The sequence below is a fragment of the Rhinatrema bivittatum genome, chromosome 14, assembly GCF_901001135.1.
Source record: "Rhinatrema bivittatum chromosome 14, aRhiBiv1.1, whole genome shotgun sequence".
NCBI classification, from domain to species: Eukaryota; Metazoa; Chordata; class Amphibia; order Gymnophiona; family Rhinatrematidae; genus Rhinatrema; species Rhinatrema bivittatum.
The window spans coordinates 7,576,520-7,600,734 of NC_042628.1; the positions used below are offsets into that span (position 1 = coordinate 7,576,520).

Below are 24,215 nucleotides of genomic sequence, written 5' to 3' on the forward strand. Positions count from 1 at the left end.
AAGAGCTGGAAGCGGAATCCGGAACGGGTTCCCTCCTTGAGCCGATGGTTGTCTTGTGCAACCGCCGTTCTTGTAACGGAGCAGTACTGAGCAGGAAGCCTCGGGACACGCTGAGGACGTGGAACAATATTCTCTTCGGTCCGTGCAACAGGCTAATCCCATCCTAGCCTTACCCTGCTGCGTGCACGGAGCTGTAGGTTCTGACTTTTAGGTAACTCGTACATGCAGGCGGGTAAAACCAGGCCTGTGCCTTAGGCCGGGCAGTGAGGTGGGGGGGAGGGCTGCTGAGGAATGAGAAGGCCTTAGGGGGCCTCCCTGAAACAGGTTCTGCACAGAGCCCAGCGTGGCAGAGTGGGACCGTGCTGCTGCTCGTCACCCTGCTACACCCTCCCCTCTACAGGACCCCCACATGGAACTGCCACCTTTGCTTGTACACGGTGGACCCTCCTCCCTTGCATTTGCTTCTCCTTAGTGGCTGATCTTACAGAAAACGGATTACTGCATCATCCATTACTCTTCCTAAAGACCAGCAGCAGCCCCCTGCTGCTCAGCTATGCTTAAAGGGACAATAAAATAGAAGCAGAGGGGCTCTGGCCTGGCTCTCCTACTTCCTGATTTCAAGCTGCTAGAGCAAGGAAAGTCACATCTGTAGAACTTGCCTGCAGCATCATCCTGCCACGGCTTAAATTCTGTGTCGCTTACCTTTTCCTGACGTTCAGACTGGTTTCAGGGTCACCAGCGGTCCCGTATTACAAGGGGAGAAGCTGTAGTTTGATTTAGAAAAAAATGCTGAAGACCGTGCCTTGTTTCATCATCCTAATATTTCCGTGGGGCCTGGTGGCTGCGGATGGAGCCTCTTGCATTTTTTTAAAAACAATTTCCACATCGTTTTGGCATGGCCTCGTGTTACGGACATTGGTAATGATGTGGCTGCATTTTATCATCGCTACCCTCTGCCCTTCAGGCTCTGCTTGTAGAGGTTTAGTGCAGCCCTGGTCAGTGCTTGCGGGAGGGGGTGCCCTTGCTGTACAGGATGCCTACTACCGTGCGGGAGATATCTGCTTTTGAGCACGTGCCCTATGCATACAAACCAGACCAGCGCTATCAGGGCAGAATTCCCCTGTCTCCTTTCTTAGCATTAACTGTTTTGAGGGACACCGGTTTGTAACTAAGATGCCCATGACTGCAGGAGAGGCTTTCTGACCACTCGACAGCAGAAGATGTGTGGAGGAGAAGGCTTCAGCTCTTCAGGCATAAAGTCTTACCGATGTGCACCCAAAACTAGGGAGATGTAAGGAGAAAACCAAACAATGGATGAATAACAAAGCGACTGCAAGAGCTGAAGGGCGGGATCGAATTCATTTCTTCCCCACTCATGCCCCAACACTATAAAGGAAAACGACGACTTATGATTTTCTTCTTAATAAAATGTAAGTGTGCGATTCCCTTTGCCATTTGAATCCTTGATCCATGCTGCTGTACAACATAGTGGGGTGGATGTGATCTCAACAATTTGACTGCCATTCATACAAAGCTGAATGCCTTGAAGGGGGGGGGGGGGGGGGGGGGGGGGGGGGGCGGGGGGGGTGGGGGGGGGGGGGGGGGTGAGGGGGGGGGGGGGGGTGGGGTGTGAAGAGTATTTCTATCCTGATTAGTGTCCAGGACAAAGTCAACAAAAGCGGCAGCAGCATGCAGGGGCTGCTTCCACAGCCCAGCTAACGGGCACATAGGCTGCCGCCCAGCAGCAGAGGCCCCATCGCAAGCTGGGTTTCCTACTCCTGCTGGTCATTGGAAGAGGACAGGAAACCACAGGATGCTTCAGCAAGAGCGTTCGCAGCAGCAGCCACTACTCCAGGCTTGGTACAATCTTATATGAAAATGTTTGCACCATCCAGAATTTCAGGGTTGGAAGAAGGCTGGGAGATCATGAAAATTCAGGATCCAACTTGAGACAGTGGCAGTATCTCCCTCCAATTAAACCATGAGTCCAAGAGCGCATGCGCAATCAGCAGACGGGTGAAAATACGATTGCAGAAGCTGTAACTCTGGCCTTTCACAAGAAGCACCTCAGCGTGGCAGGCAGTCTGTCGATTGGGCCCCTTTGGAGATTATGCAGACGCAGGAGGAAGATTCATAAAATTCTCACACGGACTGCAGCCCCGGGAAGCTGCCCCACTGCAGACAAGGCCACATGACACCTTACAGACCAATCAGACTTTAGATGAGGTACGTGTGATGTCATTGTGACATCAGAGCCAGTGTGCACCAATGGCTAACAGCTGTTTCTGGGGCGAGAGGAAAGATTCTCAGCACAGGTGCCTTAATGCCAGAGGAGGAGCATTACAGAGCACACGTACCTGTGGAGTACTGCACAGGGCTAAGGCAGATTGGGATGTTTAAAGTCAGATTCAATCCTGCACACTACAGCCCCCCCCCCCAGTCCCTGCACACTCTTTTCCCCCCCCCTTCTCAAGACTCAGCCGGTTGACGGGAGTAGTAAGATTTACTGAGGTCACTTCTGCCTGCAAGAACATGAGGAGCTGACTTATGCTATGGGCTCAGAACCACTTAGGCATGCCTGCTGCACAGGGGATGGAGCATGAGCTCGGGGGGCTACTCCTCCCCTCACCTCTGTGCTGTCAGAGGAGATGGGACATTTGGAAATGTGCCTCCCGCTGCCCACGACCTTTCCTGGTGGTGCTGTAATCCAAACTGCTAGAGCTGCTCTGGCCTTACCCCTGCTCCCGGATCTGGCTGACCTACGGCTTTCACTCACACCATTTTGAATTGCATCAGAGCAATAGAACATATTTTTGACTCGCGTCCCATCTGCTCCTGTAAGTGAGGGCAGCAGTATCACCACTGAAAGCAGGGTAACTGCCCAGCCCATCTACAAACTGCAGCAAGGCTGGGTACACATGCCTGACCCTCTACGAACAGGAGGGCCTCGGCAGGCAGAACAAGCTTATGGAGAGGCTGCTGAGCCTTAATACTGACACTGAGGGTGAGGGGTTACAGTAGAGCACACCGTGGCAGCAGGAGCTAAGCAGGGCAGAAGTAGCTTCCCTTTGAACAGTGCGAACAAGACCAGTACGATGCAAGGCTGGCGACGGCGGAATAGGACGGTCCAGTCTTAGCTTGCAGCCGGCACCCATCGAGGGACAGCGCCGTGAAGGAGGGGGAGACCACCACCCCGAAAAGTCAGAGAGCACAGCACCGTTCTTGTCGCAAGCTGGGAAGGGCATGCGCGCAACGTCCGAAGGGCTGGAGTGCAGGTGCTGGGAGGGAGACACTAATGCTTCGTCAAGTCTCTGGCTTCGAAGAGCTTCAGCCGTTCCTGCACCGTGAGACCTTCCTTCAGACTCTAAGTACAGGGGAAAAAAAAAAAAGAATTAAAATTAAAAGGAAGAAAAACACAAGCCAGCAGCAAAGAGGCAGAAGGATAAAGAAGGGGGTGATGGCAGCTTTGAAAGCGTAGGAACATCAAAGAGAGAGCGGGAGAGAGTAAAGACAGACAGGACCTACAGCGAGAGATTAGGGGAACATGCCACAGATGAAATATTATCCGTGAGCCACACATGCACAGAAGGCTCTTTCATTCTTTAATTAGAAAAAGCAAAATAAAAATAGGAGACGAGCAAGTTGGGAAGATGTGGGTCACATGACTTGGGCCCTGGCTGCCACCGGGGGTGGCTTGTAGCCCTCTCTTTGCAGGCACGGGGACAGCCAGCATAAGGGGTTAGGATTATGGAGGCAGGACAACCATTTCCTAGTTCTGCATTTTGGCTAGAGTTGAAGGTTGGATTTTAGGAATGGGACTTATGTTTTTGATCACCACGGAGGGTGAATAATGAATGTTTAAGTGAACACAAACGTTCTGGTTTTAAACAGGGCTAAAAAGTTTCTACGAGTACACAGACGTTTTAATTTTTGTTTTAAGTAGGGGAAAGAATTTCTAGAAGCGTGTAACAGCCTCTCAGTTTTCACAGAATCCCACCCCAGGGACCCCCAGGTTACTCCAGAGCTTTGAAGAAGCTCTCAGCACCTGCAACCTCCACTCCAGAGAGTTTGAAGAGACACAGCAAGGATCACGTCACCTGCATGCGAAGCAGAGTCTGCACCCTGAGCCCAGCAAAGCAGCTCAAGCTAACAACTGCCACAAGGAAGGAATTTTAAAAATAAAAATCATGGAGGAAAAAAAAAAAAAGCATCCGCAAACGAGTTTTTATAACGGGTGTGGGGGATGAAGAGCATGGTTACACCGAAGCCAAGGAAACAAATGTAGAATTCAGCTGGGGGGGAGCTGCCACAAGACGCTGTCAATACAAACAGTGCCACAGGCTCAGAAAAGGGAAATTCCCTCTACGTAGCCAGCTCAGCCCAGATGCCTGTGTTTCACCTCCTTGCCAGCAGATGGAGACAAAGTTTCACTGACACTACATAACCCAGTGTGCAGTGCCTCAGTATTTCTCTGTCTCCAGCAGATGGTAGATGGTGTTACAACCTGACGTCTGGAGTATATAAAAGAGAGAAGATAGATTTCCAGTTCCTTACAGGTCCGGGTGGGGCGGGGCCACCACCCCCCCTGTTTTGAGGCTGACGAGCAGGGTGTTTGTGACCCTTGATGGCAGCTTGCTCCAGTATTCCTTGGGGGTGTATATCTAGCGGTCCAGGTCCTTCATCGACTGGCAGCTCCTCATTTCAGGTCCCGTCTGAGCAGGGAAGTATTGAATCTCTCTTCTGGGGCTAGTTACAGCAGTGGAGGCAGCGTTAAAGCTTGTTTAAAAAAAAAAATGCAAGAGCAACCGGGGGTAGTAGAATCAGTCAGGGGCCTTGATCGCTGCTTCAGAACGGATCACCTGGGGGTTTCCTGAAATTCAGGTAAATGGAGTGGCGATAGCAGTGCGCTGCTCAGGCCACGTGGCAATGGTGCGAGTCAGACAGTGCCGGTCGTGTGCAGACTCCTAAATTCAGGCAGCTTCTCTTTGTGTGCATCCCTGGTGGGGAAGGCACTTCGGGGGAGCCCAACAAGCTTTGCGGGTCAGACAGTCTAGTGCTGAGGCTTTCCCCGTCAGCACGGGAACTGTGGCCATTTTAGATTCCATAGCAGCGTGGGCAGGGGAAATCCCCTCCTCAGTGATCGCCAGCAGTTCCTGTCCCGTAGGACGTGCAGAGAGGTCTCTGGTTCTGGTAGAGGTCTACTGCCGGTTTTATTTTGCTTATGGTGCTGGCTCTCAGCTCCAGGGAGTCTCCACTGGTCAAGAGGCTTGAGCTGTTTAAAAGCTCTTCAGGCCTTGTTGATTTTCAATGCCGAATTTTGAACGGATCCAGTCCTAAACACGCTGAAGGTGTAGGAAGGGGTAGGCAGGCTTTGTTTAGCTGCGTGATAGGCCTTGGCGGCGGTTCTTTTCCTGCACGCTTAGGCGTGTGCATGCATTTTCGCTGTATGGCAGTTGCATGCGTGGAGACCTGTGCAGGTAAGTCCGTAGCCTAGATTTGAGTGCAAAAGTCTGCGACCCAGACTTGAGTATTTGTGTAGGTTTTGAGTGCTGATTTACGCAGGTACTTGTGCACATAAGACCGCGACCTAAGCTCGAGTGTGTATTTGCGCAGTTGTGTGCATATGGCCGCAACCTAGTCTTGAGCGTGTATTTGCACACAGCCTGGAGGGCTGCATGCACATGCCCGAGTGGCACAGATGTGTGCGCAGGAAGCCACCCAGAACCAAAGTTCAGGAGAATTAGACACCGGGGACGAACAGGTCCAAGCATCTTGCTATCTGTGAGGCAGCTCACATCTGTCTCGTGGCTTCCCTTCTGAGAGGAGATGACAGAGACAGAGGGGATATTCTGAAGCCATTATTTCCACCTTATTGCAGGTTAGGTGATCGTCTACATCCTTGGCGTATGTGCGGATTTGGAGGGTATTTGAGTCCTGGTTTGCTGTTGGAGTGCAGCCTCAGCCAGTTCAGGCTACGGTGCACAGATTTTGGCTTTTTCCAGGCAAGTTCTGGTCAAGGGATTGGCCTTTAACTCAGAGTCCAGGTACAGATATTGGGTTATCTCCAGGATAAGGTGCAAGGGTATCCTCTGACCGCACAAACAGATGCTCTAGGGTTCCTTCAGGGAGCTAAGCACTTGCGTCCTCAGGTGCGGAACATTTGTCCATCTTGCAATCAAACTAGTCCTTAGAGGATTGTGTGAGGCTCAGTTTGATCCACTGAAGAGGGTTATATTTAAGAACTTGACTCTTAAAGGGGTTTTCTTGGTAGCAGGAGAGTTTCGGAGCTCCAAGTGCTGCCGGGTCTAGATCCCTTCCTACAGAGATCAGATCCGGGCCTATCTTTCTGGATGATGTCTTCTTTTCTGTCTAAGGTAGTCTCGGCGTTCAATCTTAGTCAGACAATGGAACTTCCAGATTTTCTGGAGCTGGATCCTTTTGCACCTCATGCAGCAGGTGTGCATTGAGGTATCTAAAGGTCACTAATGATCTCTATAGATCGGATTCACCTCTTTGTACCGTGGAGTGGTCCAAAGAAGGGAGGCGAGGTGTCTAAGTCTGCAAGTGCGCGGTGGCTGAAGGAAGCGATCAAATCGACTTACATGTCTAAAGGATGACCTGTGCTGGGGGATTTAGGGATGCAGTCGACACTTTCAAGCGACTTCCTGGGCTGAGCCACACCTGACGTGTGTCTGCATGAAATTTGCAGAGTGGCTACTGGGAAGTGGATGCACACTCTTGCTAGGCATTATTGCTTGGATGTTGGGATGCTTTGAAACTGAACTACGAGCAGAACTCTTCAGGTCCCACCCGAGTTAAGGGGAGTTTAGGTACATCCCAGGAATCTGGACTGATCTGGGTATGTTCAGGGAAAGGAAAACTGGAGGGGGGAGTCCGCCACTCGTAGTGTTGCTTTGTATATAGTGTGCGTTGTTGGAGGTTTTCAGTGCTGATCGCTTATGTTACATTCGGGAAACGAGTTTCCCAATGTCTTTTTGGACAACTTCACCTTCCTCCACCTTATTGGATGATTGCTTAGAAGTTTATGGTTGTTGCTGTCAACTTGGCTTGGGTGCAGGTCTATACTGAGGGACTGCAGGGGGCACACTGGGTTATGTACAGTGTCAGTGAGACTCTCTGTCTCCATCTGCTGGCAGGGAGGCAAAACCCAGGAGTCTGGACTGAACTGGGGTACCACAGGAATGAAAGTTAGCAGGAAAGAACCAATTTTTCTATATTAAACATCCCACTGAGGAATGAAAACTTGGGTTCAAGAGCATCCCTAAACCAGGAGTGCTGGCCATGGATTCAGATCTTTCAGGCAGTTTTGTGTATCCACAGATGAAATGCCCAGGAATCTTTGGATTGAAGAGTCAGTGGATTGCTAGCTGTATTTGTGTCCTTCACTTATTCAGACTGCTGTAGCAAACAGATGTTCTCAGTACAGACACTGCGTTGTCTGTTCCTTTTTGGGGGGTGGATGTTCCCTCCTGCTCTTTTTTTTTTTTTTTTAAACTGGGGCTGAAAGTCAGCACTATGAGCCTTCAATTTGTAATGACTTGGGGATTCTCCCCCTATTTTATAACCCCTCCTGGGTTACCTCAGTCGCTGACTAGGGGGGGCCTGCGCCAAGGCTCCTAAATCCCACTGGTAGCCATCACTGGTTTTCACGCTGCCCGGGACCTCCCCCCATCCTGCCCAGGAGCTGTGAATGCTCTCATTCTCTCTGCAGACTTAAGAGTGAGAGAGAGTGACAGAATGATTGGACAGGCAGGTGTGCAAAAGCCACATCTGGAACATCTCCATATGCCTGCCTGGGATCTCTATTGCTTGGAAAAAAAAAGGGGGACATCCATACAGGTAAACTATGAAGAACTGTACAATTCTTCCGTTTAAACAATTTGGAATAATAACAGGGCAGTGGTAAGGAACGCAAAGAGTGTGCATTGAGTCAGCAAGTGTGATAGGCTCATGGATGTTTGGGGCAAGATGTCCTTTCTGTGACATCAGCATTGGGGCCTAGGATTAGCGGAAGGTGCTAGCAAGTTTTAGTGGATTATTTTTGTTGTTGTTGGGGGGAGGGCTACTTTTTACCCAGCAGTTTCCGCCAGCTCAAGTGAAACTCGCCTACAACACCAGGATCCTTCATTTGCATCTGCCAGACATAATGCCCCTGGGTTTTCAAGACTTCCTCCAGCCCTGCCATCGCAGAAATAGTCCTTTAGTCAGGGCTACAGCTCCCTCCAGCAGCAGATACACGTATGAACCAAATCAGGAATCACTAAAAGTCCTGTTACTGGCATGGCTGTTGCCAGGGAGATTCAAAAAAGCGGCTTAAGGAATTCCCAAAAGCTAAGAGCAGGGTCCGGGAGCATTCCTTGCTATTGCACACTCAAAAAGCGGCATTGTTCCCTGGGGGTAAATGTTGAATCACCACCCTCAGGCGGAAGTCACTTTGATGGTGTTGGTAAACCTAGCACTGGATCAGACAGTGGGTGTGGGGTGTCCACAGGTGACCGATGAGTCCCTGTTGCTAAGTTTAGCCTGACACATACAGTAGTACTGAGCATGCACACTCTAAGAACAGCTGGAGTGTGGGACAGAAAAAATGTTTCACAAGATAAACGTGAAAGCCTCCATTTCAAGGCATCAATGTAGTGGTATCCCTGGTCCCGAAGGAAATGGGAGCTGATTCCCAGTGACAAGCCTCACTGCCCGGGAGTGGTCTAATGTAGGGAAGTATCAAAGGAGATCATGGTTCTATTTTATATGAAGACGTAAGCAGTACATGCACAGGATGAGCCCTGGGGTGGAAATGCGTGCTGGGAAGATCATGGTGCAGATGTGAGCAGTGCACGCACAAACTGTGCACATGTGTACAGGGCAAGCACAGGGCAATCCCTACAGTAGGGATGTGTCCGGAGAATGACATGATGCAGATGTGAGTAGTATAAGCACAGGGCAATCCTGCAATAGGGATACATGCAGGGAATCCCAAGGTGCAGATGTGAGCAGTACAAGCACAGGCGTGCAGGGAATCCCATGATACAGCAGTGAGAGATGTAAGTACAGGGTGATCGTTGGAGTAGAAATGTGTGCCACAGTGCAGATGTGAGCAATGCAAGTAGAGAGTGATCCCTACAGTAGGGATACATGCAGGGAATCCCAAGGTGCAGGTGTGAGCAGTACAAGCACAGGGTGATTCCTGCAGTAGGGATGCTTGCAAGGAATCCCATGGTGCAGATGTGATCAGTGCATGCACAGGGTGATCCCTGTGCTGGGGGGGGGGGGGGGGTTCAGACTGTCAATAGTTTTCTTTTGTGGTTTGTTTACCTACGTGGCAGGGAACCAAGACTCTGGTACGATTCAGTTATCCCATGAGACCTGCTCAATAACGGACTGTCAGAAGGAAGAGCAAAATAAAGAAACAAAAGAAATAAGAAAATAAATCCTAAATGCAACGCTTCCCCCAAAAACAACCCAAGTGTTTGCGAAAGACTTGCAGGCAGCAGACAGCCCAAAACCAAAAGCGACCTGCGCCAGATTAGCCGTGCAGCCCAAGATACACTGGAGAGTGAAGGCAGGAGCACATCAACAATTGTTCAGTGTCTGTGCAGTGCGTTTGCCCTTTGACCCCCCTCCTTTCTCTGCAGTGTCAGTGCAGTGCGTGTGCCCTTTAGCCCTGCCTTTCTCTGCAGTGCGTGCGCCCTTTAGGCCTTCCTTTCTCGTCAGGGCAGTGCACATACCCTTTTACCCCTTTCTCTGCAGTGTCAGTGCAGTGCGTGTGCCCTTTAGCCCTTCCTTTCTCTTTGTCGGTGCAGTGTACGTGGCCTTTATTCCTTCCTCTCTCTGCAGTGTCAGTGCAGTGCGCATGCCCTTCCTTTCTCTGCAGTGTGCATGCTCTTTGATCCCTACTTTCTTTCCAGTGTCAGTGCAGAGTGTGCACCCTTTAGCCCTTCCTCTGCAGTTTCCCCTTTCTTTGCAACATCTGCAGTGAGCGTGCCCTTTGGTCCTTTTTTTCTTTGCAGTGAATACGCCCTTTGGCCCTGTCTATGCAGTGGACACACCCTTTGGCCCTTTCATTGAAGTCTGTATGCGCTTTGGCCCTTCCTTTCTCTGCAGTGTCTACAGTGCGCACCTTTGGCCCTTTTCTTTGCAGTGACTGTGCAGTGCGCACCTTTGGCCCTTTTCTTTGCAGTGAATGTGCAGTGCGCACCTTTGGCCCTTTTCTTTGCAGTGAATGTGCAGTGCGCACCTTTGGCCCTTTTCTTTGCAGTGTCTGCAGCGCGTACCTTTGGCCTTTCCTTACTCTGCAGTGTTGGTGCAGTGCATATGCTTTTGGCCCTTTTCTTTGCAGTGTCTGTGCAGCGCGTACCTTTGGCCCTTTTCTTTGCAGTGACTGTGCAGTGTGCACCTTTGGCCCTTTTCTTTGCAGTGTCTGTGCAGCGCGTACCTTTGGCCTTTCCTTACTCTGCAGTGTTGGTGCAGTGCATATGCTTTTGGCTCTTTTTTTTGCAGTGTCTTTGCAGCATTGTTGCAAGGTAGCAGTGTTCTCTAAACCTGTGCATCAGACAGCAGCTCTCCCCCATAGTGCAGTCCATGCTGCCGAATGGCCCTTCTGAGCTCCAGTTTTCTCTAGTACTAGCACAGCCCACAGTTGTAAGTAAGTGGCAGCTCAAACGACACTAAACAGCAACTTCCCAAGGAGCACCCACTCCAGTCATTGCTTCTGCTTGAACATTTTCCTGGTCCTCTCCCCCAAAAGGTTATCTACTCCCCTACTACTCTGACTAAATGAATCAAAGATTCAAACACACCCTTGAATCCAAGCCATAAAACAGATGCAGGTGAATTTGCACAGTGGTCAGACAGCAGGATCAGAAATGCCTGGGAACCTCCCTGGAATAACTCCCTTTCCGCAATGCGCACACTCGCACCCCCCCCCTGCCAAGTACTGTGTCCCGTCCAATGCATTTCACGCTGAACTACCACATTCATGCTTCTCACATCTGGACACTTTCACAAGCCGACTCTCGTGTCTTGCTTTTCAAGATACTTACACTGGATGCAGCCCACAGGGAAAAGGAAGCTCAAACTCACCTTGGACCTGACGTTCCTCAGCTGTCTGCTAACACTGGAGCGATCTTTCTTCAAGAAATCAGGGTTGCTTTTTGATTTCATGATATCTGGAGAATAGGAAGAGATACAGCAGATTTTAGCTTCAGAAAGAAGGTGCAGCGGGAGGGGCTGGGTGCCTGCCGCCCACCTGCATGGCGTCACACGTAGTGCATGGGTCCCGTGAAGTCACGTGCAGCGGGGGAGGGGCTGGGTGCCTGCCGCCCACCTGCATGGCGTCACACGTAGTGCATGGGTCCCGTGAAGTCACGTGCAGCGGGGGAGGGGCTGGGTGCCTGCCGCCCACCTGCATGGCGTCACACGTAACGCATGGGTCCCGTGAAGTCCTGTGCAGCGGGGGAGGGGCCGGTGTCCGTTGCTATCTGTGTGACGCGCAGTGCAAGGGGCCAGCGCGCGCGCCACCAAGAGCGTGACTAACCGTAGCTGGACATGCTGGTGCTATCGGGAGACTTCTCCCCCAGGGCCTCCGTGGCTGCCTTCAGCTGCTCTTTTAACCTGCCAATGTCGCACTCTGCTTTGGCCTTCACGATGCTCAGTTCCGTGTAGATATCCTTGTACTTGTCGCTGGCGTACTTCTTATCCTTGGACAGAAACACAAGAGCCAGAGTCACGCCTAGGACTCACAAAATCCTTCTGAAGCTGTTCCTGGCAGCCTCGCAAGGCCTGAAGCTGGGGAACAAAGATCTCTCAGTTCCTCGATTACATTAAGCAGGTCACTGGGGGGGGGGGGGGGGGGGGGGTCTGGGTTTCTTTGCTCCCAGCACCCCGTACAGTTCACGTCTTCCATGACACACAGAGCCCTGGCATTTTGTGATATCAAAATTCTAGAAAAGGTTCTGGGCATATTATGGCAAAAAATAAATACATTTCAAAAGGGTCTAAATTCTCTCAAAGCCTAATCACGAACTCAGGAAGTCAACAGAATTCCTCCTTTAACAACAAAACCACCGCTGTGTGGGAAATTTCAAATTCCAAGCATTAATTATACATTCAAAGCATTCCTTTGGAACAGCACCTGCTAAACACAACAGTGGTTTATGAGGATACTTTGGATGCTATCGTAAGGCTGGATGCTTTTGCAGGACGACAGAGCGATTGGACTTTGCCACAGGACTACAAGAAGGAAGTGCCAGGGATTTCTCTGGGCTTGGGTAGAAATTTGCTGCACACGAATGCAAAGGATGCTGTGCTAGTCACTGCTCCTCAAACATTACCCTCAGTGCCGTGTGTAACTCATCCTTCAGAGAGCTGATCTCTTGCTTCTGATACTGGATTTCAGATTCCTTAACCCGCAAGAGGACCTGAGAACGAAGGATGCAATTAACAGAGAAACACTGCACTTCACCCAAGGCTCACGCACTATACCTGGTCCCACTGTCTCAGGAACACTGCATCCTGTCCAAGGAACACTCTCACACCCTTGGCTCTCATACTGTATCTCATGCACTGCAAACACTGCATCTTACACACTACACCTTGTCCCAGGAACAGAGTCTATCACAAAAGGATCTCATACTGCATCTCATTCACTGCACACTGTCCCAGGAAAACTCCTCTTACTCAAGGGTCACACACTGCGTCTCATGCACTGCACCCTATCCGAGAAACACAGTCTCACTCAAGGGCTTTCACACTGCATCCTGTCCCTGGAACACTGCATCCCACCCCAGGCTCACAACTGCACCACATCCAAGGCTCATGCACTATACCCTGTCCAACTGCCCCAGTACATTCTCTCGCATATGCTGCACCCTGTCCCAGCAACACTGCATCTCAGCCAAGGCTCACACACAGTGCCCTGTCCTACCAGTGCCAAGAATAATTTCAGTATATGGAAATGAAAGCAAACACACACACAAGACCCCCACCTCCAATTCATAGATGTCCTTGCCCTGTGTGAGAGGCGAGCCAGCAGCCTCTCCCTCCCCGATCAGTAACGTCCGCAGCCGCGTGATTTCTGCTGCCAGGCGATTATTTAACTCCTGGAAAAGAAAGAAGCAGCCGTCAGACACCAGCCAGGATTTCCGCTCAGCCCGCATACAGATCTCCTGTAAGCAGACTTTCCCCTCTGTGCCCAGCATCAGGGAAAACATCAAGGGGAGGTTAAGAGCGCGGCCGTGCACGCAGGCAGCTGACGAAGACACCCCCAGCAGCGCAGTGCTGGCCAACGTCATTTCTCCAGGATCCACTGTCGCTGTAAGTGCAGAGGAGGCTGCTGCCCCTGCAGGGAGGATCTTGTGTTTCACGCTGTTCAGGGGGACCCGTGACTGAAAGCTTTCTGTTGGCTCCAGGTCCTATGATCCAGTGCTGGGTTTTACCTCACAGCATGCAGGCTGCCCAGTCCTGCTGGTCACTTACTAGTGCATAGCCACCAGGTGTTAAAACCAGGACTGGATCAGGCTATTTTGGGGAAAGGATTCAATATGATCCGCTGCCTGAAATATTACAGAGAAGATAAACTTGAGCTGTGAAAGGGGGGAAGAGCGTGTGGGAATTATATTTTGCTCTGCAGCATGTGCCGAGGGGCCTGCTCACCTGATTGTGCGCGTTGAGCTCCTGGTTCTCTCTCTGGCACTGCCGCAGCGCCTGCCTCTCTGCCTCCAGGGCCTGAGCCAGGTGGGCGTTCTCCAAACACTTCTGGGAGTACTGCTCCGAGAGCACCTCCAGCTCCCGCTGGACCGACTGCAGCTCCTCCCTGCAGGAGAAAGCAGCCCCCCCCCCCCCCCAGAGAGTCACCCAGCTGTCAGAGTGCCCACCGGCTACACATTCCCCCCCCCCCACAGAGGCATCCACTTCAAGCAAGACCCTGCTTAACCGAGGCCAATTGTCAGAGAAGCCGCCTCCCGTTCTGAGACCTGAACTGAGAGCTAGTGGTGGTGAACACCCCCCTATAATCACAACAACAATTTATACCTCACTTACATAAGGACCAAGAAAAGCAAGAGAGCACGGGGGTCGTTCTTGGCATGCGGCGTTAATCTTATACAGACTGCTAAGGGGCCTTCTTCTCTGCAGCTTCCTCAATTAATCCCACCTATAATCTATCTTTCCAATCGGGGGTTTCACCATTTCAACTCAATTATATTTGTCTGTGTGTCCTGTCTTGACGAGACTGTAAGCTCCAAGGAACGGGGACTGTCTCTGTACAGTGCTGTGTACATCTAGAAATGATTATGAATATCCGAATGCCACGCCCTGCCGGAGGAGCTCAGAAAGACTAAAATGGGTGTTAACAATGGAGAACTTTCTATTTGCTATAAAACTGTACAAAAAAAATTTGAAAAAAAGCAAAACTGAAGAAAACAGGTGAGCGGTTAGTTTTTTTTTTTTTCTTTATCGAGAGACCTCATGCTGCTAGAGGACAGGCTTTTCACTGTCACTAATGATTTCCAGATCATCAGACGCTGCTCGCAAGCCTCAAGGCGTTGGCAGGCCATTCCTTGGATGGCATAACAGAGCAGAAAAAAGCCCGAGTGCTGGGGCTACCAGGGGAATTCATTACAGTGCATCTCTGAATCGCACTCTGTAAAAACCACAGCCTTGTGCAGTGGATGGATCCCTTCACTGTCTCCCTGCCAATAACAATCCCACGCTCTGGCTGACCATCCTCAAAGGGCTTCACCCATGTAACCCAGGACACGTTCAAAGTTAGCCATCTGGGGGCCTTTAGTGAGCGAGAGGCAGGACCTGAGGTGGGAAGAGAAGCTGAACTCACAGGTACTGTCTGCGAAGAGCCTCAATATCAGCGTTCACGCTGCTGATCTGGGAGCGCTGCGTCTTCTCCAGCTCTTCCCGGTGAGCGTTCTTCATGGCTTCAATAGCTAAAAGAAAGGGATCACACCAGCTGAGTCTTCCAGCAGCCACAGGCCGCCCCGGTGCTCCCAGACACTTGGGTCACCACCCAGCATCCACAGGAAATCAGGCCAGGTACACTTCCATCTGTTCAGGTACGAGGGAACACGCTGCCCGCTATTCCCCCCCCCCCCCCCCCCTCCTGCATGAGCTGGCTCTGGTCAGCAGGCCCCAGACCGGACCCTTAAAATGGGCTGCACTGCTGTCAAGCAGATCAGAGCATTTTATTTGCAAAAGGCAATGCTAAGTCCAGGAAACGAGCAAGGAAAGCTACTTCCCTTTTGAAAACGTGCTCCCTCCTGCAAAGCAATGCACGGAGTTGCTAACCCCACCTCTTCCTCCCCACAATAACGTACGCGACTTGCTGATCTCTGGGGGCAGGCAGCTTTCAGAGAGCAGGATTTACCTGGTCAACGGTTTCTGAAAACTAAGTTCTTCTAACCCAGCAACGCCCTCCTTTATGTTTAATCAGATTCAGAGACCTTCATTTTCAGTTTTTTTTTCCCCCCACTGATTTTTCTCCCATTTTTGTTCATTATAACAAATACTGATAAATTCCTGGGGGAAATAAAATAAAAAGTGGAAACGAAAGGTCCTTATTAATTTTTTTTTTTAGTAAATTTTGCAAAATAAATTATGGCGTTAGTTTCACTCTCTCCTGTAATGCACATTCACATTTTTAAATGAAAGAAAAAAACTTTCCAAAGGATGTAAACTTATAAAACATTTATCCCAACCAAGAGAATCAAGGTACTGCTGTGCTGATCATCATCAGAACCCAATGCAGACACCAGGGGAGGACATGTAAAGATAGAAACAGGCGTGGCCATAAAGCCTGTCAGGATAAAAAGGAAAGAAAATACAGGGATAAAACCAAGAGAGACATCACTGGAGCCCTGAAGCAGGTGTGTTATGATTTTGAGTACTATACTATTGCGGGAGCTGTCGGGTGACTGACAGGTTGTACCTGAGATAGTTGCAGCCGTTTCTTCAGCCAGGAGTCGCTCCTTCTCATTCTGCAGCTTCTCCAGTTCCCGCTGGTGCTGTCTCTGTAGGTCCTCAATCTTCTTCTGGTGCGTCTCCTCCATGGCTGCAAAGCCTCGCTCACACGTTGCCTGCAGACAGGAGAAAGACTTTCACAATATCGCATCATATCAAGAGAAAATTCTCAAAGCCCCATATAGTCTCTAGAGCTAAACTTCCTGTCCATGTAAATCTGTGTAAGGACTCTCTAATGGAATTACCTCCGAGTAAAGAACAGGAAGTGATGTCATGATCCTACATTCTGGATTCTCTAATTTAGTAGGCTCCGAGTAAAGAACAGTAAGTGATGTCATGAACCTACATATCAGGATTCTCTAATAGAATCACCTGAATAAAGACTAGGAAGTGATGTCATAATCCTACAAGTCGGGATTCTCTAATGAAATCACTTCTAAGAACAGGAAGTGATGTCATAATCCTGTGTCAGGGTTCTGTCATGGAATCAACTCTGATTAAAGAATAGGAATGGATGGATCAGCACCGTGGCTCAGTCTGTAGTGCTGTGCATGGCAGACTCTGCTTCAAATTAGCAGGGCTTGAGGTGATGTACTTGATCCCAGGTGGCCATAAAGAGCAAAGCTGGGAGATGCTCAGAGAGATGTCACCCTTGCAGCTGTTGAACACCATGAAGGGCACACCAGTGCCAACTGGGCACATGCTCTGGGAAGGGAAAACTTACAAATTGATGTCACCCAGCCAAGAAACTGATTTTCTTTTCAAAGACCACCTAATGTTCAGTGTTAATGTGGTCAGAGGTAGTGAAGGGATAGAGCTGGTAAAGAAGTGAATATCTGGAGGTATTCAGATTGTGCCATTTTAATTCATATTGCAAACAAAGATATTTGGGCAGGCTTGGGGGACAGACTGCTCCATCCTGCAGAGTATTTCTCCTGAGGAGAAATGTTTGCAGGCTTCTGAAGGTCACAGGATGGAACCATAGACTTTACATTTCTAACTAGTCAGATCTGTAAGGGTGTGGGTTTTTTTTTTAATCATTCTGCATGGAAAATTCACATTTTAAGCAGATGAAATCTTTTTCAGACAGTTATCCCAGCATGGTCTCGAACACAACAAAAATGTTGAAGGGAAATTTGGCATGAAGCTGCAGGGGGAAGCCGAGCATCTTGTACTATTAACTATTCTAAGCCAGAAATGATCTCAGAGAGAGGGGAATTTTACTTCCTTCACACCCAATTAATACTGTTCAAACACATTAACTTCTTCTCGTTAAAGTGATGTAGCAGGCTTAAAATTTCTCCAGTGAAGCAACTCCTAGATCCACAGTTACTAAACTCCGGACCTCGAAGCTCCCACCAGCTCTGGTTTTAGCATATCCACATTATATATTCATGAGCGATCGCTGCATACCTCTGAGCAGACTCCCAGCTTACTTTGCATAATCTGGTTACAACTGAAAACCAGGCCGAGGCCTCTCCAGGAACAGAGGATATCAAAGTCCATCTTCCCAGTGTGAGCCTCGCTTATGCACACTGCTACCCCCCCCCCCCCCCCCAAGGCTTCTCTTCTCTTTGCAGCAGTCGGGAGATCAGTGATGGGCTGCCCCAACACCCACTGGTGTGACCAGCCTCAAGTCCGAGGGGCCACTCCACGTGGTTTCAAAAAAAAAAATCAAAATCAAATCCTTCAGTGAAGGAGGCAGCGTCACTGCTTTGCATATTTAATGCAGTGACTGTTGCTGTACAACGCTGAGTGAGCTAATGCAGGAGGACTGGCCAAAATACGAGAAACGTCAACAGCGGCCGGGTCCAGTCCTCAGCTCTGTGAGCTGCAGGCTGACACTGCATGAGCCCAGCGATGCCCTGGGCTACTTAGATTTAGGATGCTGGGAGGGACAACGGAGCAGATGCTTTCAAAACTGAAACCAGTCTTGGCTAGTATTGCCAATTTAACAAAGACGATGTCATCAACTGAAACCATAAGGCAAATCAACAAATAAGAGAAGCTCTTCTAACCAAGGCCCTCACCCAGGCTCCAAAACAAACGAAAAAAACCCAAAACTACAGCTTTCCTAGCGTATAAGCCAGATGAACTCAGGACCAATGGGTTATGCTCCCTGCCAGCAGATGGAGACGGAGTCAGGTTTCAAAAGCTGCCGTCACCCTACATACACCTTTGCAGTGACCTCAGCCCTTCACCAGTATCTCTCAGTCTCCTAGCAGATGCAGACACACTTTCCCTATGGGGATTGCTGTACCTTTTGGAAGGAGGAATTCTACTTTTAAATTGGAGAAAAGATTGACCCCACTCTCCTGCGGTGATTCCTAAAGGTCCCTCCCCCAGTTGAGGCGATTTCAGAGATCCCTCAGAGATGTGCCTTGGTCCAGTTCCTTTTCTAAAACAATTCTTCAAAGTAACATCATCTTATACCATCAATGTTTGCTGTAGCCCATTAGTAAGCTAGATAATGAGACCTGTTCCTGGCATGGACTTTGTTGTCTAGGCAGCTGAAAGGCAGGGAGTGCAGGAAGCTGTGCGCAGCGGTGACTGCCAAAGCCCTCTCCCCCCGCAGCCGGGGACAGTCTCTGTAGTCGGCCGGTAAGCGCTGAGCCCAGGAAAGTTTAAAGAGAAGAGGGGTTTCGGTAAGATTTGCTCTGCTCTCCTTGCTTGGCGCGTCGTACCGATGTCATTCCCGATCCTGTTGGGGCATAAGGACTTACGAGCGGGTTTGAGTGGCCCCCCCCCCCGGTGGGATAGGCCCCGCTTTAAACTTGGTTGGCTCTGTGTGGTAGGCCGCGGTGGCGCCATCTTGCGCACAGCTTTGTGTGTCTTGCACTGCCCACCATAAGATGTCGGTATGCGCAGTGCATCTGCTCTGCACGCGCCGAGTGCATGTCATAAAGTAAGCGCAGGATACAGGAAAAGCTGGGCCTTGCTGCGCCCTTGCCAGCCGCTCAAAATTTGTGCGCATACATTTTTAAGCACAAGTCGATCGAATGTACAGTTACCGCCGCCAATGGCTTACCAGCCTGACCTGGATTCCAACTTGTGTCAGCACTGTGAGAGAGCGCAAGGGGATTTGGCCTCCCCTGGCTTTGTTGAGCCCGGCTCATCCCATTCAGATGATGGACTGGCAGCCTTAACTGGAAGTACTCCAGATCTGAGTAATCCCTTGGCAGGGGGTCTTCCATGGGAGAGGGAAACTCAGCTGGGCCCACTCCAATTCCCCCCGGGCTAGGCATGGACCCGGTGGTTTTTCTTGGGTGGAATTTTTCCAGGGACTACAGAGGCCTTTGTACAAGCGCAGTCTACTTCCTCACTTGCCCCTGTCCTGATGGAACCCCAGCCGGCCCCCTCTCCCTCTCCCATTCCTGCTGGCAGACCTTGAGGTATGCCCTGCCTGACCAAGGTTATTCCCCTAGTGAGGACCCTGATGGCACAGACTAAGAGCAAGATTCCTTGGAAGAAGGGGAAATTCCCCCGGGATTAGAACCGTATCAAACCATATTATGGTTCTTTCATAGAGATGAATTGCCGGCCCTGTTTTCCCAAACCCTGAAAAAGCTGTGGACTCTATGACGGAACCAAAGAAGAATCCCATTCTTATTTCCTTGCACAAAGCCTCTTGTTACTTCCCAGTACTGAAAGTCATCCAGGAGTTGATTGACCTGGAATGGAATGCCCCAGAAGCAAGTTTTAAAGGGGGCTGTGATCAGCAGTGAGAGAACATCTGCATTTCCCTAAAGTGGATGCACTGATCTGTGCTGTCTCTAGCGAATAACTATCCCAGTGGAGGGAGAAGCAGCCTTAAAGGATGCACACGACAGACGGTTGGAGTCTATCCTTAAACAAGCCTTTGACGCAGTAGCAATGACCTTACACATTGCTTCTAGTTGTGCCCTGGTAGTGCATTCATGCCTACTTCTCTCTCAGGTGGTGGATGACTTGGGGGTTAACTCCAGAGCAGCTATGGAACCCGCCGCTGCCTTTTTAGCAGATGTGGGCTCGGATTTAGTCCACACTTCAGCCAGAGGAGTGTCCTCAGTGGTAGCGGCCAGAAGACAGCTATGGCTGCAGAACTGGTCAGCCATCAACCTCCAAGGTCAACCTTACAAAGATGTCCTTTAAAGGATCACTGGATCACTCCTATTCGGAAATGAATTGGAAAAACTGGCTAGTAAATGGGACGAATCTCCAGACCCCCAGCTACTGGAAGATAAGAGGAAGCAGTTGCAGCGCTCCTCGCCTATGAGGGGCCGGTCCAGGGGCTTTCAACATTTCTGTCCCTACAGAAAACATTTCAGAGGTCTCGGACCTTTGGAAGAACTCAGTCCTTTCAAGGTCGACAGCCCAAGAGAGGCAGGTTTGGGTTCAGGATCATCCTGAACCTCCAAATGAAATTTTGATGACCCATCTTTGGAACAAGGAGATAGGGGGTTAACTGTCTTTTACAAAGGTGGGTCGAAATCACTTTGGAGAAGTGGGTACTGGAGGTCATATGAGAAGGATATGCACTGGAATTTCACAGCACTCCTCGGGACGTATTCATGTCGTCTCCTTGCAACTCCCAGCACAAAAAGCAAGCAGTGGAGATTATTCTTTTAAGGCTCCTCAGGATGAGGTCTGTAATCCCAGTACCTATGCCCCAGGAAAATATGGGATGTTATTCCATCTTTCAATGTACCCAAGAAGGAAGGTTCCTTTCGCCCCATCCTGGATCTCGAGTGTGTCAGTCACCTGAGTGAGTCATTTTCATATGGAAACTTTACTCTCCTTGATAATGGCCATACAACTGGGAGAATTCCTAACCTCCCTAGATCTATCAGAGGCCTACCTACATATTCCAATCAATCAAGAACACCAAAGCTTTGCCGTACCGGGTCGCCATTATCAGTTCTGGCATTGCCCTCTGGCCTAGCCACCGCCCCAAGAACATTTTCTAAGATTATGGTGGTCGTGGTGGCAGCATTGAGAAGAGAAGGAATCCTGGACGACTGGTTGATCCAGGTCAAGTCCATGGAAGAAAGACTCTGGGTGATCAAGAGGGTGACCTCATTGCTTTAGGAATTCGGTTGGGTAGTAAACCTGGACAAGATCAGTCTCAAGTCTTCCCAGTCATTGGAGTATCAAAGTCTGGTTCGACACCAGGCAGGGCAAGGTCTTCCTCCCGACCAAACAGATTCAGAAGTTGATGTCCCAGGTGCGTCAGTTGATGAACACAATACACCCGATGGTGTGGAGCTATTTCCAAGTTCTCGGTTTGATGGCGGAAACTTTGGAAGTAGTGCCATGGGTGAGAGCACACATGCGCCCACTTCAACGTTCACTGCCGTCACACCTTGGAACCCACAGTCTCTAGACTATTCAATTTGGCCCCATTTACCGATGGGAGTTTGCTCTCACCTCAAGTGGTGGTTGCAGGAGGCTCATCTAACCAGAGGGGTATCCCTGCCCTCCCCGATCTGGCTGGTTCTTACAACAGAAGGAAATCTCCGGGGCTGGGGGGAGGGCTTACTGTCAGCAACTCACAGTCCAGGGACGTTGGATGGAGGAAGAGGCCCTCTGGAACATCAATTGCCTGGAAGCCCAGGCAGTGAGGCTGGCATGCTTGCAATTTAGCCACTGACTCCAGGGTCAAGTGGTCTGCATAATGTCTGACAACGCAATGACGGTAGCCTACATCAACCACCAGGGAGGAACCAAGAGCCAGCAGGTGTCTCAGGAGGTAGACCTCCTTATGGATTGGGCAGAACTACATCTACAGACTGTCTCAGCCTCACACATCGCAGGAAAATGTGTCGTCAGAGCAGACTTTCTAAGTAAGGAGAGTCTGGATCCAGGAGAGTGGGTGCTGTCAGCCAAAGCCTCCCTGGGGATCGACATTCTTGTTCAGACCTGGCCGTAAGAGGAGTTGCTATACGCCTTCCCTCCATGGCCCCTGATGGGCAGGATCACCCGCAGAATCTAGCACCACAGGGAATTAGTTCTACTTATAGCTCCAGATTGGCTCAGGCATCCGTGGTTTGTGAACATATGGAGACTCCTGGTGGAAACCCCCCTGTGCCTCCCACCACACAGGGACCTGCTTCAGCAGGGACTGGTCCTTCATGAGAATCTGACTCTATTCTTACGGTCTGACCCTTCAGAGGGCTCGCCTGATGAAGTGAGGATATTCTGTGGCGATAATTGCCACCTTACTCCGTGCTCAGAAGTTCTCTACATCCCTAGCGTATGTGTGGGTCTGAAGAGTATTTGAGGCCTGGTGCGAGGAACGTGGTGTCTCCCCCCCTCAGGTGGTCAAAATCCCACTTATTCTGGAATTTTTGCAGGACGGCTGAATAAAGGTTTGGCCCTTAACTCCTTGAAGGTGCAGGTAGCGTCTCTCTCCTGTTTCAGGGGCGAGGTGAACGGAACCTCCCTGTCGGCTCATCCGGACATGGCCTGTTTTCTGAAAGGGATGACGCACCTTTGGCCACTCCCAAGGTGGCCGGTTCCCTTGTGGAATCTTAATCTAGTACTGGAATTTTTGGCAGGGCCCTCCTTTCGGCCACTGCATGGTCTTTTCTTTCGTTTATTAACCTTGAAAACAGAGTTCCTAGTGGCTATACGTTCGACATGTTACATCTCTGAACTACAGGCCTTGTCGTGTTGGGAACCGTTCCTCCGGATGACTCCAGGAGTGTTACAGCTTCGTACCGTTCCATCCTTATTGCCCAAGGTAGTCTCAGAGTTTCATTTGAATCAGTCCATTTCATTGCCTTCTCTAGATAAGCACAGGGACACGGAAGAATACTGCCTCCTCCATCATTTGAATGTCAGAAGACTTTTGGTGCGGTATCTGGAAGTTTCAGAACCAGTCCGAAAGACAGACTGCCTATTTGTCCGTCATTGTGGAAGGAAGCAGGGCAAACCAGCTTCGCAGGCTACCATAGCTCGCTGGATTAAGGAGGTGTTCATGGGAGCCTGCGTGGAGGCAGGAAAGCCATTACCTTCTCAGGTTAAAGCTCATTCCACTCAGGAAGTCTCATGGGCAGAAGCTCGACTGCTGTCCCCTGTCAATATCTGCTGAGCAGCGACATGGTCCTCCTCCACACCTTCTCCAGGTTCTATCATCTGGACATTCAGGCCCAACAAGATCCAGCCTTTGCAAAGGCAGTATTAACCGGACCGCGGGCAGGCTCCTGCCCTGACTGGAGTAACTTTTGTACATCCCATTGGACCTGAGTCCATCTGCCCACACACTAGGAAATGGAGAAATTACTTACCTGATAATTTTGTTTTACTTAGTGTAGGCAAATGGACTCAGCATCCCACCCCCGGCTGCCCAAAAATGGTGCCAAGGATTTGCCTGTGGAGTGGATATCAATTCTAAGAGATTACGAGTAAGCTATCATCCAGTCCCTATATCAGGGGATCTATAATCTTACTGGGGTTCAGTGTTTGTTTAGTTGAGTACAGTTACGGTTATCTATTTTTAATCAAATTTTTTATCAAGTTTTTCAATAGTATGTTCATAGTAGCTTTTGAAAAGAATACTGAAGGGCTGAGGTCACTGCAGGTTGTATCTAGGGTAACGTCAGCTTTGAAACCTGACTGTCTCCATCTGCTGGCAGAGGAGCATAAACCCATTGATCCTGAGTCCATCTGCCTACACTAAGGAAAACGAAATCATCAGGTAAGTAATTTCTCCATTTCAGTACCGGAGTGCATAATAGACCAAGCAGGTATACGAGACAAGGGCTTTATATAGCTTGTGCTCATATAACACCTACAGCATACCGCGTCATCCAGCAGTGACATCTGCCAGACGAACGCTTGCGACAACTGCAGTCTAGCATCCCGAGTCGCATGGGACAGGGGATCAAGACAAGGCTTCTCAGACCATCCGGGTGACCAGTGTTCCTGGCTAAGCTGTGCGAGGGAATGACTGTTGGGCATGCTGCCGCCATCTTGCGGTTTGAACTGCGGGGGGGGGGGGCAGTGGTGGCGACAGCATCTCCCGCAAGGCTATGAGGCCCCACACAGTGCAAACTGATAAAACAGCTGGAGCGCATCCAGCAGCTTAGACGGGCATCCGCAATCCCCGGTGCAGCTTAAAGGAAGCTCTTCTGGTGACCCCACTGTCAGTCAGGTTTTACAGGATATCGGCAATGGATGTGTTTGATTTTTAACCCCTATCAGGAATGGCACTTCGTGGGTAATTGGGGGGGGGGGGGAATTTTAAT

General features: G+C 50.1%; 1 protein-coding gene across 4 annotated transcripts in view; it reads right to left on the reverse strand.

Annotated features, from left to right (window-relative positions):
- Positions 1–1,577: 1,577 nt before the first annotated feature.
- The window catches only part of MPRIP (myosin phosphatase Rho interacting protein), a 68,775-nt gene continuing 46,137 nt past the window's right edge, over positions 1,578–24,215 (reverse strand). The window contains exons 12-20 of one of the 4 annotated variants that reach the window (XM_029577436.1): positions 15,956–16,103; positions 14,852–14,957; positions 13,672–13,831; positions 13,005–13,118; positions 12,351–12,437; positions 11,555–11,717; positions 11,101–11,186; positions 9,338–9,399; positions 1,578–3,364 (exon numbers count right to left, since the gene is read on the reverse strand). In XM_029577436.1, the coding sequence (XP_029433296.1) occupies positions 9,367–9,399; positions 11,101–11,186; positions 11,555–11,717; positions 12,351–12,437; positions 13,005–13,118; positions 13,672–13,831; positions 14,852–14,957; positions 15,956–16,103 (897 nt within the window). In that variant the 3' untranslated portion in view covers positions 1,578–3,364; positions 9,338–9,366. Of the gene's footprint in view, positions 3,365–9,333; positions 9,400–11,100; positions 11,187–11,554; positions 11,718–12,350; positions 12,438–13,004; positions 13,119–13,671; positions 13,832–14,851; positions 14,958–15,955; positions 16,104–24,215 lie in introns of all 4 variants that reach the window. The other 3 variants (XM_029577435.1, XM_029577434.1, XM_029577438.1) reach the window with 3 other exon arrangements.